Here is an 18606-nt window from a genome sequence, read left to right as displayed (position 1 = left end):
GCTCAGACGTGAGTCCCATGCCCTCCGCACCACTGGATTCAAGCAAGCTGGGCTGAAGACGGCTGGAATGCCAGAAACCGGTCCACGGAAGCTTGTTTCCGGTCCAGGGAAGGCATGGCTTGGCAGTTCGGGTCAGACTGATTTGCATATGGCCATGTCTGAACTGGGGTGGTGTGGAGTGCAAAAAAAACGATGGATTTAGGCCCAGATCTCTGTACTGGGGTGAATGTATGACATTGTTCTGCATTCTGTCCATCAACTGTGGTTTTTGCATTTGTCACCCCGAGTGGGATGGGTATGCTCAGACGTGAGTCCCATGCCCTCCGCACCACTGGATTCAAGCAAGCTGGGCTGAAGACGGCTGGAATGCCAGAAACCGGTCCACGGAAGCTTGTTTCCGGTCCAGGGAAGGCATGGCTTGGCAGTTCGGGTCAGACTGATTTGCATATGGCCATGTCTGAACTGGGGTGGTGTGGAGTGCAAAAAAAACGATGGATTTAGGCCCAGATCTCTGTACGGAGGTGAATGTATGACATTGTTCTGCATTCTGTCCATCAACTGTGGTTTTTGCATTTGTCACCCCGAGTGGGATGGGTATGCTCAGACGTGAGTCCCATGCTCTCCACACCACTGCATTCAAGAAAGCCGGGCTGAGGACGGCTGGAATGCCAGAAACCGGTCCTCGGAAGCTTGTTTCCGGTCTAGGGAAGGCATGGCTTGGCAGTTTGGGCTGGACTGTTCCCATGAGGCACAGGGTCAGACTGATTTGCATATGGCCATGTCTGAACTGGGGTGGTGTGGAGTGCAAAAAAACGATGGATTTAGGCCCAGATCTCTGTACTGGGGTGAATGTATGACATTGTTCTGCATTCTGTCCATCAACTGTGGTTTTTGCATTTGTCACCCCGAGTGGGATGGGTATGCTCAGACGTGAGTCCCATGCTCTCCGCACCACTGGATTCAAGCAAGCCGGGTTGAAGACGGCTGGAATGCCAGAAACCGGTCCATGGAAGCTTGTTTCTGGTCCAGGGAAGGCATGGCTTGGCAGTTCGGGGCTGGACTGTTCCCATGAGGCACAGGGTCAGACTGATTTGCATATGGCCATGTCTGAACTGGGGTGGTGTGGAGTGCAAAAAAACGATGGATTTAGGCCCAGATCTCTGTACTGGGGTGAATGTATGACATTGTTCTGCATTCTGTCCATCAACTGTGGTTTTTGTATTTGTCACCCCAAGTGGGATGGGTATGCTCAGATGTGAGTCCCATGCTCTCCACACCACTGGATTCAAGCAAGCCGGGCTGAAGACGGCTGGAATGCCAGAAACCGGTCCTAGGATGATTGTTTCCGGTCCAGGGAAGGCATGGCTTGTCGGTTCGGGCTGGACTGTTCCCATGAGGCACAGGGTCAAGGCTGATTTGCATATGGCCATGTCTGAACTGGGGTGGTGTGGAGTGCAAAAAAAAGATGGATTTAAGCCCAGATCTCTGTACTGGGGTGAATGTATGACATTTTTCTGCATTCTGTCCATCAACTGTTGTTTTTACCTTTTGCTCAATGGCATCACATTTCTTGTACAGCCTTTTCAAGGAATAAAATCCACTCTCCTGCAGTAAAAAATGGATTCTCACCAGGTTGCGAACTAGACAATGCTGGTACAAGGGGGCCAGCTGGAGAGTCTTCCTCTGAACCGGAATCTAATTAAAGTATCCCCTAAAGCAGCTAACTCCTCGGATGGAGAGTCCCACTAGGTGCTATTTCCGCATCTGTCTTTCTACACGTGGTCACATGATCAGTTTTCTCCGCCCTCCCTCTTCTCGTTTATCCCCAGTGCTGACAGTCTCTCGCCTCTGCCAAGGGACCTCCTACAGTCTGTACAAGATGGCCAATAGTATCTTGGTGTCTGTCAAAAGATAGACTATTTCTCCAAGATTTCCTCCTGGTCTGGAGTAATTCTCTGCCTCAGACCCAAAAATGTGGGGCAAGACATTTTCTATCTGCACACCTTCCGACAGAGCCCAGGAAAGCTAGCTCTGAGAAGCAAGTGTAATTTGCCAGGGAAAAGAGGCATGACTCGGAGCTTGTGGAGAAGCATCCTTTCTCTAGCACACGAGACCACGTGCCGATAGTTCATATTTTGATATGTTTTCCTGGTCTATATTATGGTTCAAAGTGCAATTTGTCTGTATTTCAACAGGGTAGAGAGACTGTTAATTGGGGCTAATCAATATATGTTATTTATGTTTATTAAGCTTGTCGCAGTTCAAATTCATATTAAAATCATTTTACAACACATTTGTGCTGATATACCTATTATCATATAGAAATCACACACAATTTCTTTTCCCACTCAACTACTTCCTTTTACCAACAACTGGTTAGGGGTCCAGGCAACAGACAGATAAGGAAGCAGCTCAGTCTGAGGCACCTAACAATATTTAAATAATGGTAAGATGGGCACTACAAACCATTTTCAAAGCTTTCAGAATGTGGCAGTCATCGTGTAGCATTTAATGCTAAATGAACTCTAGCCAAGAGGTTCTTAAGTTGATCCAAATACAGTGTTTTCTCTTGTATGGGGCACAATTGCAATAAAAACAAGCATTAAAAAACATTTTAATAGAAAGCGGAGTAGATTTAAAGCCAGCACACCACATAGAAAACAAATATGGAATTTCCCAAGCAGATGTTTCAGATAGGCGTGAAGTTAATACTTTATCGTTTGATGCTATCTTCGTTGGTCTTACTTCAATCTCCCGAAATATTTCCTTTCTTTGTGCCTCAATTGAAATTACACAGTCACATATTGTGCTTTCAACACAAACATATTTTGAGCGACAATTAAGAAAGTCGAGTAATACTCTTTTTGGTGAATACTTAATTGCAGATTCCTCACCTAAGAATATACCCTAGCCGTCAAAATGGATCCAGAGATTTTTCATAGCAGTGCTCGCACACGCTGTTAGGTGGCATCGTTGTAAATGAAAATAAAAAAAATAACACCCGCCCAGCCGCTGCATCTCAATTCTGACCACCGCTGCCTCAGAAGCAGGAACGAGGAGGAAACACCCAGGCTCTTGACTCCCCTAGCCAATCACAACACTGCACTGCAGCGTTGTGTTTGGTCTGAGTGTTGTGGTTCAGCGCTCAGACGGGGAATGGGGGGCTGGGCATATTCGGCACCCATGCTGTGATGCAGCCTGGGTGAGGAACATGCAAAGTGCGAGAGGGCCAGCCAAAAAGTTATTTGCACTTTAGAGTGGAGCAACCACACCTCCTCCTGACCCCCGCTCTGGCACTCCGGCCCCACCCGCACGGCTGCACCAGGAAACGGAAAACCTAAAAGATAACGCTGGTTATTACCATTGTAGTTTTCCTTTTTACTGCTCGCAGAGTAGTGGGGCGACGCTCCTCCTCCGTAGCGGAACAGCCGCCACTGTTCACACAATGAACTGACAATCTCAATGAGAAGGGTAATCTTCAAAAACAGAAGACATAGCAGGCTCAAAAGGCGAACATGAGATATGTCAAGACCAGGGTAAGGTCCAATTGTGGCATCACAAATGTCTTGGAACAAAACATGTTTTCCAAGATGTAGTGAAGATTTAGTAAATTCCAAATAATATATGAGCATTAGGTTGTATGGCAAATGTAGAAAGGCCAAAAGGGCCACCAAATAACCTTTATTGTGCCCACTGTAAAGCCTTGCTGAGCTGAGATGAACAGAACATCCAACAGCATTGCGTATAAGGGGTCTGTGTTCTGGGCACTGCCCCCGGTCACAAATTTGTTCCAGTGTGCTGCTTAGATGGATTTCGTAAGAGCACACCAAGCAGCAAGGATGATATCCACTACCTTGCGGAAACTCCAAAGCACAACATTTTTGAGACTGCACATGCTGGACTGTGGTGAAAAGATCTAGTTTGGGTTCTCCCCACTGGTGGAAGTCATCCTGCCTTACCTCTGGGTGTAAGTTCCACTTGTGATCTGCCAGTCGCCTGCTCGGGTGTACACAGACCTTGCATGCTGGTTGACCCAGAAGAATGCCCTGGAACTCCAGAGGCGTAAAGGCACATGACCCTACGTGTTGCAGTACCACATGGCTGGTGGTGGTGTTGTCTGTGAGAACTTGCATCAATCTCCCTTGAATGGATAACAGGGAGGCCTTCAGGACTAGAAGAATGACCCACTGCTCCAGTAGGCTAACGTGGAGCCAGTCCTCCAATGGACCTCCACCTACCCCAGGAGTCCACCCACCCAGAAGTGATGCGTTTGTCAGAATTGTTAGCTGTTAGTGGGCAAAGGAGAGTGATCAGCTGCAGGACAAATTGGTTGGTGGGCCACCACTGCAATGTTGAGATGCTTCCTCAGAGATTTGGATGTTGTCAGAAAGGCAGCTTTGGTGATAAGCCAATTGGAACTTCAAGGGCAATTGTGCTCCCTGGTGTCGGTGACTAGTAGGATGCACCCGGGCATGGTTGACAAGGCAGATGCACAAAGGTAAGAAGTCAAGAAGCTTCATAGCCATTATCATCATCCCAGCATCCTGGACTCATTCCTGCAGAGGGAAAGCCCTGAAATCCACCATATCCAGGATTGCACCATAGGTGAAAGTCTCTGAAAATGATTAGGGCAGAACTTCGGCTTGTTTATGGTTAAATTCAACAATCAAAAAAAATCAGTCGGAGAGCAAGGGTATGTAGGGCGCGTCCTGTCCTCAGGGGTAATCTGTAGAAACAATGTGGACTAGCCCACTATGCGTATGCAATTCTCTTAGTCACTCTTATTAGTGGCCTAGAAACTGGACCCATTGGGTGTTGTTAAAAGACCCCTCACACACCAACCTGGTTGGTGTCATGCTTTATCATCGGGGTCCCAACCAGGCAGCCGAGTGCCACCTGGCTGTGCTTCGACGCCTGACTACAGCGGAGCAGGTGTGGTGCAACAATGTGATGTGAGTGAAGGTGAAATGATAAAAAATACCTCTGCGAATCCTTGCCCAACGTGTTATTATTCGTGGCCCAGGGTATTGGTTAAAACTATGTGTGATGCAACTACTAAAGGAACAATATTCCTGTGAGTTGACTTAAGTGTGGCGGTCTACATGTTTCAGTCCCATCTAGGTGTTTTACGGGACTTTCTTCAGGATCAGTAGGTGAACAGTGAGTGGCAAAAAAGGGTTGGAGCCACGTGAAACAGTGTTTTTCCTACACACTTGCTAAGGTGTGTTTTAAAAAATGGAAGAAAGTCAAGTGTTGGCGTACTTACGGACACTTTAAGGGTCCAGTTTCTAGGCCACTAATAAGAATGACTAAGAGAAATTCAACAATGTCAAAATGGCCTCCGTCATTCGAAGATGGTCCACAACTGACTGCAAAAAGCCTGCCTTCAACAGCCAGGGAGAAAATTACAAAAAACAATTTGATGGACAGAATGTAGATCAATGTCTTACATTCACCCCAGTACAAGGATCTGGGCCAAAATCCATCGTTTTTTGCACTCCACACCACCCTGGGTCAGATAATGGCTTTATGCAAATCAGCTCTGACCCTGTGCCCCATGGGAACAGTCCAGTCCGAACTACAACAGCCATATCTTTCCCAGACCGGAATCAAGCATCCGAGGACCGGACCGGTTTCGAGGTAACACCTCTCATCAGCCCGGCTAGCTTGACTCCAGTGGTGTGGAGGCTCTGGGACCCACGTCTGAGCTACCCCAGTACACTCAGGGAGAAAATTACAAAAAACAATTTGATGGACAGAATGTAGATCAATGTCTTACATTCACCCCAGTACAAGGATCTGGCCTAAATCCATTGTTTTTTGCACTCCACACCACCCTGGGTCAGATAATGGCTTTATGCAAATCAGCTCTGACCCTGTGCCCCATGGGAACAGTCCAGTCTGAACTACAACAGCCATATCTTTCCCAGACCTGAATCAAGCATCCGAGGACCGGATTCGAGGTAACACCTCTCATCAGCCCGGCTAGCTTGACTCCAGTGGTGTGGAGGCTCTGGGACCCACGTCTGAGCTACCCCAGTACACTCTGGGAGAAAGTTACAAAAAACAATTTGATGGACAGACTGTAGATCAATGTCTTACATTCACCCCAGTACAAGGATCTGGGCCTAAATCCATCGTTTTTTGCACTCCACACCACCCTGGGTCAGATAATGGCTTTATGCAAATCAGCTCTGACTCGTGCCCCATGGGAACAGTCCAGTCCGAACTACAACAGCCATATCTTTCCCAGACCGGAATCAAGCATCCGAGGACCGGACCGGTTTCGAGGTAACACCTCTCATCAGCCCGGCTAGCTTGACTCCAGTGGTGTGGAGGCTCTGGGACCCACGTCTGAGCTACCCCAGTACACTCAGGGAGAAAATTACAAAAAACAATTTGATGGACAGAATGTAGATCAATGTCTTACATTCACCCCAGTACAAGGATCTGGGCCTAAATCCATCGTTTTTTGCACTCCACACCACCCTGGGTCAGATAATGGCTTTATGCAAATCAGCTCTGACCCTGTGCCCCATGGGAACAGTCCAGTCTGAACTACAACAGCCATATCTTTCCCAGACCGGAATCAAGCATCCGAGGACCGGACCGGTTTCGAGGTAACACCTCTCATCAGCCCGGCTAGGGACAGACTAATTTGCATATAGCCAGGTTCTGAGCTGGGATGGTGCAGTGAGCTAAAAAACGGTGTTGGATTAAGCCCTGATCTCTTGACTGGGTGAGAGTATTCTGCTTAATTCAGAAACTCTGTCCATCACCACCCCCTGTTGTTTAATTATTTTGTCCACCACAAGCGTGGAAGGGTATACTCATACGTGAGTCCCTAGCTCATTGCACCATCAGGATTCAAGCAAGCCGGGCCGAAGACGACTGAAATGCCAGAAACCGGTCCCCGGTAGCTTGTTTCCTTCCCAGTGAAAGAATTGGCTTGGTAGTTTGGTTTGCCCTGTTCCCATGATACACTGAACCAGGGATAGACTAATTTGCATATAGCCAGGTTCTGAGCTGGGATGGTGCAGTGAGCTAAAAAACGGTGTTGGATTAAGCCCTGATCTCTTGACTGGGTGAGAGTATTCTGCTTAATTCAGAAACTCTGTCCATCACCACCCCCTGTTGTTTAATTATTTTGCCTTCAACAGCCAGTCGTTAAAGTACAGGAATGCAGCAACTCCCAACCTCCGAAGATAGGCACTGTCCACCGAAACCATAACAGCACTGGTGAGTCTAAGTGGAAGTGTGTCAAACTGAAAATGCTCCTAGTCCACCTTCAACCACAGGTAATGCAGGTGGGAAAGCAGGACAGGTATATGAAAATAAATGTCATCCATGCTCAAATACACTGTTCAGTTGCCAGGGTCCAGAGCAGACAACTAGGCCAAGGTGAGCATTTTGAATCTGTCCTTCATAGGAAGGTGTTGAGGGGATGAAGGTCCAAGAAAGGCCTGAGGCCCCCTTCTTTTTCATGATGAAGAAGAAGCAAGAGTAACTACCCCCAACTTACTCAGAGTGCAGTACATTTCTATGGCACGTTTGAATAGCAACAAGCTCACCTCCTGTTGCAGGATGGACAGATGCTCTTCTGAAATCGGTTCTACTGCAGAGGGATATTGGGTGGAAGAAAAGCAAAGAAAGGTAAGGCATAACATTTTTGAATAATTTGCAAGACCTATCTGTAGAGTACGATGAATCACAAACATATAAGGGAGTGACATATTTTCTTTCTTACTGGGTGAGCATGTCCTGCAAAGGGGAAATTAAAGTGCTTCATTAACTGCTGTAACAAAGGAGGAGTTGTTGGAGGACTGGTGCTCCTGCTGGCATGCATGTAGCCTACCAGATCCATGTTGGTGACCCTAAAACGCCTCAGCAGTTTGTTGCCTCACTGGTTTGAAAGGCAGTCTCTGTCAATACACCAGCCACCTGGAGTAGCTCCTACATTTCTGAACCTGATGCAGAAAGTGTTTGGTAACGGAAAACAGCCCCAAGTAACATGCTGTAGCTCTTCTGTCTTTAAAGCATTCTGAAGTGGAGTCCACCCTTTCACCAAAAGGGGGGGGGGGAGCGTCATCAAAGGCAATATCCATCAACAAAGCCTGCACATCGCCGTAGAACTGAGTGGACCACGTTCCGGCATGTCGATGAAGGACTGTAGTGATATTAAGCACCCTACCAAGGAAATGCATGGTATACAAACCTGCGCACATTACATATTTGGCTGTGTCTTGCCCATTATATATCATCTGAGCCAAAGAGGCTGGAAGAAATTTAGGGGCTGCTGGCAAAAATATCGCAGTCCATGTCCCAAAAGGCATGAGTGTATCGGCCCAACAGACAGACTACATGTGAAGAGTGCAATGCCAGACTGGTTGAAGAAAACATATTTTCGTCAAATGTGTCAATCCTTTTAGATTACCCATCCGGATGAGTGGTAGGAAAAGAGTTAGGATTCACTTGACTGTTTAAGGCCGGCACAATAAGACTCACAAGTGCGGAGCTTGATGAAAAAACCAAGGTCACCAGGGACAAGTCTATGATGCACGACTGCCGGCCTTTTTACAGATGAGCAAGAATATGGTTTTGACAGGTAGCTTTAAGAGTATCGTCAGGATATCATTAAAAAGAGTAAGGCCTCAGATGTTGCTGGGCTTGGCTGGTGCATTTTTGTCAAAACATGTGTTTTAGTATCAATGGAGGACAGCTGTAACTCCAGCACCTCGGACACCCTCTGACCAACCTCTCTGTTCTGTTGGTTGCCTATGGAGTGAGAAACCTCTGTTCCAGGAGAGTTGTGAAGCCCATCATTGTTCTAAAATTCACAATATAAAGCATCTCCAGTATAATGAGGGGAAATACATCTTCCCCCTTACCTTCATCTTCATCAACATCCTGGGGAGCACCCTGCTCTGCCTCAGAGTCAGCGGCAATTATTAATGGAGCCTCTACTGATAGCTGTGATGCGGTAGAAGCACAGGACTAGAGTCAGGCTGCATGACAACAGAGGGCTTTCGTACTTGCGTAGCGCAACATCAGCCAAGTTCAAGCATGGCATCAGCACTGGTGAAATCAACACCGATGTGGGGTGCAGCATGGATCATGGCGCCGGAGTAACAGTCTGCATTGGAGTCAGTAAGAGCTCTGTAATCGGTCACAAGGGCACAGCCAGTGCTAGGAAGGGACCTGCAGTAGCCAGTCTAGAGGTCCCTGTGGTTCTTTGTGTGGCCTAAAGGTGAGCCACAGGGATCTAGAAGCACACTGAATATTTTTAACAAAGCCTCCTAGATGGCCTCAATCTACTTGAGGTTTGAAGAGGGTCCAGGGAAGTCAGGGTTTGTCTGAACAAGTTGAGACATTGGCTCATCAACCTTTACAAAGTGCAATTCACATCTTGGTGTCCTTGCGCCTTGTCCTTGGAGTGCGAATGGAGTGATGGGGTTGAGTCCCGTTTCTTGTTTACGTTTGAACTTGGAATTACTGGAAGACTTTAAATGGGAAGTGGAAGAGTCATGTGAAGGCTGCAAACAGTTGTTGTTCTAAGAGACCTACAGCTTTGCCTTCTGTCTGGAACTGCCTGCGGGTGCATCAGGTCACACTTATCACATGGCTTAAGAGTCCTGTTCAGAGCCAAGGCGCCAAGGACACATCTTGTGCAGATCAGTGACCAATATCTGCTTCCTGTAGGCACAGCACAGCTTGATTCAGTTTTCAGTGGGAACATTGTTCCCTGGCACACTTTGAAAGTTTGGATGTGGTCAGTCCATATTTGCTTCAGAATGCGCAGTAAGAAAGGTTCTGATGTCAGTGATCTGGAGTTGCGCTTATACACAGCTATGTTCTATCACTTCCGGTGAAGTATGGACCCAACGCTGAGCTGCATGGTGCGACATAATGGGGCGAAAGAGCCCCGCTACAAAAAGTATATGGATTCAGTCTGGCACCTGGGAAATATTCTAAGGTGAAGAATCTAGTTAGAAATACCCATCAGAAGATCCCCATGTTGGTCTTCAAAAGCTTTGAGTATAATGTTGACAGCACTCAAAACATAAAATCAACCTAATAAAAAGAACTGTACTCCATCGACAGTTCCATAGCCAGTGATCATCCACAGGGACTGTCAGCCTGATTCATCAAGCCGAAATCGGCTCGCAAAGGGCCAGATTCTGAGAATCTGGCCCTTTGCGAGCGCTATTTTTGCATTTGGGATTCATCATCCCAAATGCAAAAATCGGTAATAGCGATGTCGCAATTTTGCGAGGAATTACATTTAAGGAATCTCTATTTGAGATTCCTTAAATGCAATTCATCATCCATTTAAAAATTGCGAATTCGCAATTTCGGCCCGCTATTTACCGCGAGGTCAAACCTTGTGGTAAATAGCGAAAACTTAGAAAAATGCTTTTAAAAGCATTTTTCTAAGTTGCATGTTGCACACACACATGTCCTTTAGACATGTGTGTGCGCAACACCTGTTTCAATTTGGACACCCCTGGCACCCTTTAAATCGCTATCTTATTTGCGATTAGCTAATTGCTAATTGCAAATAAGGAATACTCCCCATTCATTCCTATGGGCCTTTTGACCCATAGGAATGAATGGGGAGTTATTCCTTATTTGCGATTAGCAATTTGCTAATCGCAAATAAGGATTGTGTAGGAATCGCAAATCTTTTTGCGATTCCTACATGAATCCCGTTTTGCGAGTCTGTAATAGCGATTCCTTATGAATCGCTATTATAGACTCGCAAAACGGGTCTATGATGAATCAGGCTGTGTATTCCTTACCTATCACACTACATAGCGCCCATACGTCAGTATGGGGATAGGCATACCTCCAGACTTCCAGGAAACGTGCCCAGCCAGGCTCTTAAGCATGTCTATTAAAGTACTCGGACCTACTGAACAGGTAGCACCCAGAATGTACCACCGAGAAATGTTACTTGTATCATCTACTGACGGTCTAGTTTGCAAAACTGTATAAACAGTTATTGCAAACTAGACCGTCAGTAGATATTTTCTTCTTTGTCCTTATTGCGAACACGTATCGCTCTATTATGACTGTACTATGCCAATCTGCTATGTATGATGTTAGAAACCAATAAACAAATTTAAACAAAAAACAAAAATATATATATAGTTTTAGAAACTTACTTTAGAAAACGCAGCCATTCAGCATTGCAGTCAAGGACTAGCTGCTCTCTGAGCTGGTTCAGATGCCTGTAATTTTTAACAATAAAAGGAGAGTGGAAACGGCTGACAGCTTTTGTGCTGCAAGAATGAAAAAAGAAGAAAAAGAAATCAAGGTTACTAAGCAATCAGGTATGTAATCACTTTGCACAATTAGACGAGGTCTTTTTATTTAATTCTGTGGGCCTTGAAATGAATGAAGCGGATCAGAGGAGGGGCAGGCACTGGAGAGAAAATGAAAGTTCCATTACGGCACAACTCATCCACTGATTCCAATATCCTTTATTAAAACTCAAACACTCGGTTACCATGGTGCACACAGGATGCAGGAGACCCGAGGGACTCTTTGTATAATGTGTGTATGTACATGTCTTCCTCTCTGGCTATATCTATGCACCCGAGCAAGAGTATAAATCGCATTCATGGTTTAAAAATGCTGTTACAATATAATATAAATATAATAATAGTTTCCTATTGTCATCATGACGTAGGTTGCCATGCTGATGCTCAAATAAATGATGTGGAGAAACATTCCCGAAATACATGTTTACCTTACAATGTCCGGGAAGGGTCTTTGACTACTATTTTCGAAATATTGCCATTACGACTGATTACAAACTTAGGGGCTCATTACGATGGCGGAAGGACCGCCACCCCCAAGCCATGTGGGGCAGGTTCTTTCCCCGTCGGAGCCCGATTTTCTCACCGCCGAATTAGGATTGCGGTGGGAATCCCAATCTGTCTGCGGCGGGCGGAAAGACCACCTGCCACCGGTCCGCCAGAAGCAATCAGTCTGATTGCTTGCCGGACGGACAAGGGAGCATAAAATGGTAGCCGTGCCTAGCAGGCACCGCCAGCCAGATTACAATGCTAGTGTCAGCCAGCCTTCCCATGGCTGTGGATCCGCCATGGAAAGGCTGACAGAGGCTGGATTCGGGCCCCATGGTACCCCCCTGCATTTCCCTGCACTGCGTGGCAGGCACCACGTGGTGCCTGCCACTTAGTGCAGGAAAATGCACAGCATGGCATTTTGGCATTGCGTACAGTGCTGCAGCCAGCAGCACCATCTGCAATGTTAAATGCCCTGGATGTGCCCGCCAGTATGGCAAGCGTATCCTAATTGCAGTGGTGGGACCGCCGCATGTCATGCGGGCGGTCCCACACACCGCAACGATGGCGGGCAGACTAAGGTCCGCCCGCCATCGTAATGAGCCCCTTAGTAACTAAATGCAGCCATAAGATAAAAAAATGAACAGTATATTTAACAACGACTTATTTCTTAAATTTTGTGCATAGCCATACACTCAAAAGATAATACAGAATCTCAAGTGCTCAGATTTTAAAACTTTCATTGTATATTATGTGGAAGTGCATTGATTACATTCTTTCTAGTAAAAGACTGGACCAAAGCATAAAAACTACGTATGTTACATAGCAGATAAATACGATTTAGAGGCTCCAAATTACAAATACATTTAAATTTACACCTACGTTTCTAGCAGACTTACAAGACAACTGACTATTATTAATCATACTTGGTGTACAATTACGTACGTGTAATTGTGTAGGTAAAGTAACTACATGGGAACATGTTCTCACTTCCACAATATTTAACACTTTTGAAACAATTCTTAACTTTGCTTTTGAATATTAAAGTTTGCCCCGTATATCTTTAACAAAAAAAATATATATCTTTAACAAAAAAGTTTGCCCCGTGAAGAAACCCTTTTTCCGAACCAATTTTGGGGGGACAGAGTGGGAGTGGGAATGGGTGGACTCCTTATTTTCACCATGGAAGGTATTTTACTCATGCATTTGACAGGAGTACATCTCTGTCTCCAACATCGGGCCTTGTCTTTAAGCCCAAGTAATCTTTTTGGTACCAATTTGTCAGACCTATCAGATGTCTTTGTCAGGAGCATCTACCATTTCCTGCCAAATTACTAACTGCTGTCTTGGGCAAAGAGTTAATGTTCAGGATGGCTGCGTATGCAAATTGCTAGAATGGTTGGTACTTGGTTCAATCCTCGGTGTGGCTAGAGAGCTATCAAAAAAGATTGCTGTGATGGAGCTGCGGTTTCTCGCAAAAGCCTCTGGTTTAGTAGGCCTCGTGCGCTCACTCTCTCATTGAGCCGATTCATTACGTTCCTCAGAGGTCTTTTTTTGTTGTCTCATTTGTGTCTAATGTTATCTTTCAGACCTACGTGGATCTTTTTTTTTTAGCAACCAAGCACCCCTCAGTCTTCGATGTTGTAATCAGTACTCGCGTCTGTCATATAGATCGTCTGAGTTCTTTGTACCAGTATTTCAGCGCTTTAAGCCTTGCGTGTTTGGGTTTCTTCTTCTCGGTTATCCTTCAGATCTCTCTCCATCTTTCGTGATAAGGGTGTTTTGCTGGTTTTAAGCAGACCACACAAGTGCTGTGTCGTTCTTTTATGTCCTATGTGATGTTCCGGAGGGGATCAGATCCGGTGTACATGGAACAACTCAATCTAAGATCTGGCAGCAAAAGCCACAGAGAAAATTAAGAGGATAGGGGCTTGATGAAAAGATGAAGAAAGGGTGACCAAACTGACGAGTCTATGTTGACATGTGCATCCTTGCACACACTGAGAGAAAAACTGAACTCCCAACTCCTCAGGAAACTGCTGAACAGTGACTTCTTGAGACAACCTACTGGTTCCGAAAAAGTGATACTTAGGTAGACCACTTTCCCTGGAGGTCATGCTCCATGTAGATCAATACCCATCATCATTTAAAATGTCACAATACACTCAGAAATGGCTCTAGGGCGCCACGACAGGAGCAATGTATAAACAAATTAAATAAACCAACACAATAGATACAATTGCAAATATAAACCGGATGATTTACCTAAAATCTCGCATTGTGCTACCTAGACATAAAAATGACTCCAGATCAGGGTACCACAATTGATTATATAATCATAGCGGAACCCTTAAAAAATAACTTCTAAGTTGCGAGATTAAGTACCTACTTTTTAATGAGCATGCTGCAATTACTGCCAAATTGAATTGGTCAGGAATACATGTGGGGCAGCCAAGACACGTCAAGCCAACGATGAAAAAAATGAACAGGGATTACCCTCAAATGGGCAATGATAGCTAAATCAACCTTTGTCTCACACATAATTGTAAAAAATCTAAATTATATTATAACGTGCTTAGAAACAGCATCTAGCCCAACCCAGGTAATCATGGCTTTTGATTCTATACTTTTGGAGATTAAGTTACAAATATTTAGGAAAAAGTCTACCCCTAAAATAGCGGGCCGAGATGGTTCGATCAATCCTGTACTAAGTCCTTAAAAGCTCTACATCAAGTCCTTGGGTCAAATCCCAGAGATATGGCCCTAGTCAAAATGTGCTGTTCCCAATACAACGAGGCTAGGAAGATTAGAATAAAATCCCTAAAGGAAGAAGCATGGGAACAACTCCATCTAGCTGCCATTTCCAAAAGTCCTAGGGATTTCTGGAGTATTATTATTGCTCCGTTCCTTAAACCATTATCAGCTCTAATACTGGATTGCCATGCAGACGAGGAATCCTGGGTCTCATATTTTTCTAGCATATTTGATCCTAATTTGGAGGGGGGGGGGGGGGAACCACAGTTTTTATCTAGGTGTGATCCCAGCAAACCCCCCCTGATCTTTGATCATCGCGAGATAAAAGTAACCCTTATGCAGTGCTCTGGAAACAAAGCGCCTGAACCAGACTGTACCCCTATAGATTTCTTCCTTGATCAGCCGGACTTATGGGGTCCAGTGCTGACAAACGTTTTTAATGTTATAGCTAAGGTGGGTCCTCCAGACTCATGGAAGAAATCTATTTTAGTTCCAATTTATAAGAAAGGGGACAAAGCTGAGGCCAAAAATTAAAGGCCAATCTCGCTGCTAGATAGAACAGCTAAATTAATGGGAAAGGTTTTATTAAACAGACTAGAGGAGTGGGCAGCCAGCAATAAGGTTTTAATCCCAGTCCAATATGGCTTTAAAAAGGTATGGACTCTCAGGACTAGTTCCTTAATCCAAGTACTGTGAAGTAAAATCTGAAAGATTGTACTTGGCGTTTATGGACTTCTCAGCAGCGGTTGACTGCGTGGCACATCAACATCTATGGAGGATAATGGAAGAAATGGGCATAGATGACCCTATTATATCTTTTATTAGACAGCTCTACTCATCAGCCACGGCCTGCGTCAGATACGGGAGAGAGGGGGAGTGCACCAGGTCGTTTCCTATTAACAGGGGTGTCTGGCAGGGTTGTGTGCTCTCCACATTTATTTTTTCTATTCACACTAATGGCGTGGAAGGTCCCCTGCTGGACTCAATACCAGACGTCCCCAAAATGAATAATGTTTGCACTCCAATTCTCCTGTATGCTGACGAGGCAGTGCTAATTGCCCGCACAGGCCTCGCCCTTCAAAAGTTACTAGATACTTATGTATCCTATATGTCAAAACTGGGGCTAAAAACCAATGAGGCAGAGTCCTTTATTTTAATTACAGGCATTAAAAATAGAAAGGTCCCAAAGTTCCATATATCAGGACAGAAAGTAGCCCATACTGATAATTTTTCCTATCTTGGTGTAACGTTTCATAGGCAATTATCATGGTCAAATATGCCTGCTACTAGAGGCTTATCACTTGAGAGAAGCATTATTGCCCTACACTCATTTATCAAAAAATTGGGAGCAAAACCCATTAACATGGCAAAAAAAGTTTATGCAGCAAAATCAGTTTCGGTAGCAACCTACGGGGCAGGCATTTTGGGCTACATTAACCCCTCCATCTTACAAGTTATAGAGGACACATTTTGGAAAAAACTAGTGGGTCTCCCCTTAAGTTGCTCCAGTCTCATTGCTCATGCAGAATTGGATGTCTCTTATGTGACCGACACAATTGCTTTGGCTGCGATAATGCTGTGACATTCCATATGGAGAAGGGAATTAATCCATATCACACAAAAGTTAATTGAAGACTGCCTATCCCTGAAGAATGCTCACAAGATTCCATGGATTTCCTATATTAGATCTACTTTTTCATCTTTAGGATTAGAACGTCTATTCTCTATCCCTAGCGACTGGATGTTATCTATATTTTTAGAAAATTCACACAGTTTCCTCAAATTAAGGGCTGAAGCAAGACTGAAAGCAAACTGTACAAAGGTATCGGTCAAAGCATATTTAGAAAGCCCAATGATACAGAAAGGGCGAACATCTTATATTTTTACTGTGACTAATTCAAGTCACAGATTTTTTCTGATTAGATTTCGTTTTAATTTTATTCCATGCATGTTGGCCCACCCAGCTGGAATGTATTCCATAAATGAATTGCCATTCTGTCCTTGCAATGGTGTTTCTGCATCATCAAATTTACATGTTTTCTTTTTTAGCAAATTTTATGCAGAACCACATAAAATATTTATTTAGCCATTGATGCGTAAATATGATTTTAAACAATGTTGTGTCGCAATGTATTTTTTACAATCTTTGCCTAATCCTATGATCTGTTTTTCTGTGGTGTCCTTTTTAATCCAATCACGAAGAATTAGGAAATTGCACTATACACGAGAATGAATTCTAAACTGTTCCCATCAGTTGGCTTTTACTAACTGTTCCCTAATGGTGTTTGTTATGATGTGTTTATCTTTTTATGCATATGTGTATTATATATAGATGTTTTTTACTGCACTTTTATGATCTTATATTGTAAGCATCAAATAAAGTAAATTGACAGACTGACTCAAGCAGGTATTCAGAATTGTAATCAGTAAATGGATATGATATTTATTATTGTGTGCTTGCTTAAAACCTTTACAATATACAACATTTAAAAACATATTGCAAAAGCAGAATGCGACTCATAAAAAATGGAAATTAAAAGCTCCTAATCTTTAAAACAACCTACAAAGTAATATATAAACCCCAGGTATAGTCTTAGTGATTAAAAATCATAGGGACAAGATTGTTGCTCGATGATGCCCCTTGGTAAAATCAACTATTCAAGGGAGGCTGTCCCTGGCACAATAGAGCTCACTGGCTGTTTGGTGGCCTCTACTTGTGCCAACTTGCCTTTCAAAAGTATGCATGTGAGATTTACAAATTTGCTAAAGTTGGCCATGTTCTTCACAATGTCCAAATTGTAGAGCTGATGGAAAGCCTCCTTTGCTGTGCGAGTGCCCAGTTGAAGAAGGATGGGTCTAAGATAGAGTCTGCGAGCTTCGCACAAGACTAGGCAACATAGCAAACTGTGTGCCAGGTACTCCCTTTTGTAGTTGCATAGACGACACTCCGAAATGTCTGATCGTGCTTTCCGGGATGGATACAGTTCTTTTAAGGGGAGCGGGTGTAGTCTTGGGCTAAGATGCAGTGTAGTGCTTGTCTCCCCACGGCCTGCATTAGGTGGGGCTTATGGATGTGCACAATTTTAAAAAGACAGAGGGTTTCATGAAAGTCTCTGGCTGCCAAGGATTCCACATCCAGGATGAAACGTGATTGCCTTTTTATTGATGTTTTGATGGTTGCATAGTTGATTAGGCTGGGATCCCAGTTCTCGATAGCAAATTGTAGCAGATCTGTGGCTATGGTAAGACTGGTGGACCAGGGATTTCTTGGTTTTAGGAAGATGGATTTTATGAGGGCCTTCAAGGAATTCTAAGGTGCCACAGTTGTCAGGTAGCAGTATTTTGCCAAGGTGGCCAGCTCTTCTAATTTTTGCTGGGTGAGGCTGAATTCTAGGCAGATCAGTGTATTTCTTGTACAGGCTGGCAAGCAAAATATCTTTTTATATGCTGTACAGTGTATCTTTTCTAGGTCCTGTGCAAACATTCCAGGAAATGCCTGTTCTGCATAGTTGAGTGACGGTAGTAGTTTGGCCCGCAATACCCTTTGGATTGCCGTGGTTGTTGGATTATCTAAGGTGGGATATAATTTACAAAAAGCGTGTGTGACCATTTTCCCTTTCTGCCGCTGTTTTTGTAAATGGAGCTTTGGGCGGCCAGATAAATGGAGCCAACTGCTTCTCCTGCAAAGCACAACATTTAATATTTTTGAAACTTTGTTCCTGATTGTTGATGTAATCTATGTGCTAACCTGGCTCCTTAACATAATATGCTATTTTTTCATACTCAAATTTAAATGTGTCACAGAAAAGTGCAAAGGATTGTAGGCATGAAAAACGAGCAAGTAATTCAAAATCAACCAGCAGTCCATTTATGGTCTAATTAACTATATTTTATGGTTGACTTTAGGGCACAGCTTTGAGGTCAGCAGTTTTCAGCGTTCTCATTAACATCGACATTTATAAATATCAGCGAGGTTGAAGAATTAGTCACCCATCACCAACAGCACATAAACCAAGCCAAATATATTTCATTTTTTCTCAGT

General features: G+C 44.3%; 1 protein-coding gene across 1 annotated transcript in view; it reads right to left on the bottom strand.

Annotated features, from left to right (window-relative positions):
• The window catches only part of MSH3 (mutS homolog 3), a 2089876-nt gene that overhangs the window by 621022 nt on the left and 1450248 nt on the right, over positions 1–18606 (bottom strand). The window contains exon 17 of the mRNA XM_086960834.1: positions 11166–11282. Within this exon, the coding sequence (XP_086816960.1) occupies positions 11166–11282 (117 nt within the window). The remainder of the gene's footprint in view (positions 1–11165; positions 11283–18606) is intronic.

Source organism: Lissotriton vulgaris, chromosome 3_1 (genome assembly GCF_964263255.1).
Source record: "Lissotriton vulgaris chromosome 3_1, aLisVul1.2, whole genome shotgun sequence".
NCBI lineage: Eukaryota > Metazoa > Chordata > Amphibia > Caudata > Salamandridae > Lissotriton > Lissotriton vulgaris.
The sequence above is the reverse complement of the archived record's forward strand: the minus strand, read 5'-3'. Positions and strand labels throughout refer to the sequence as shown.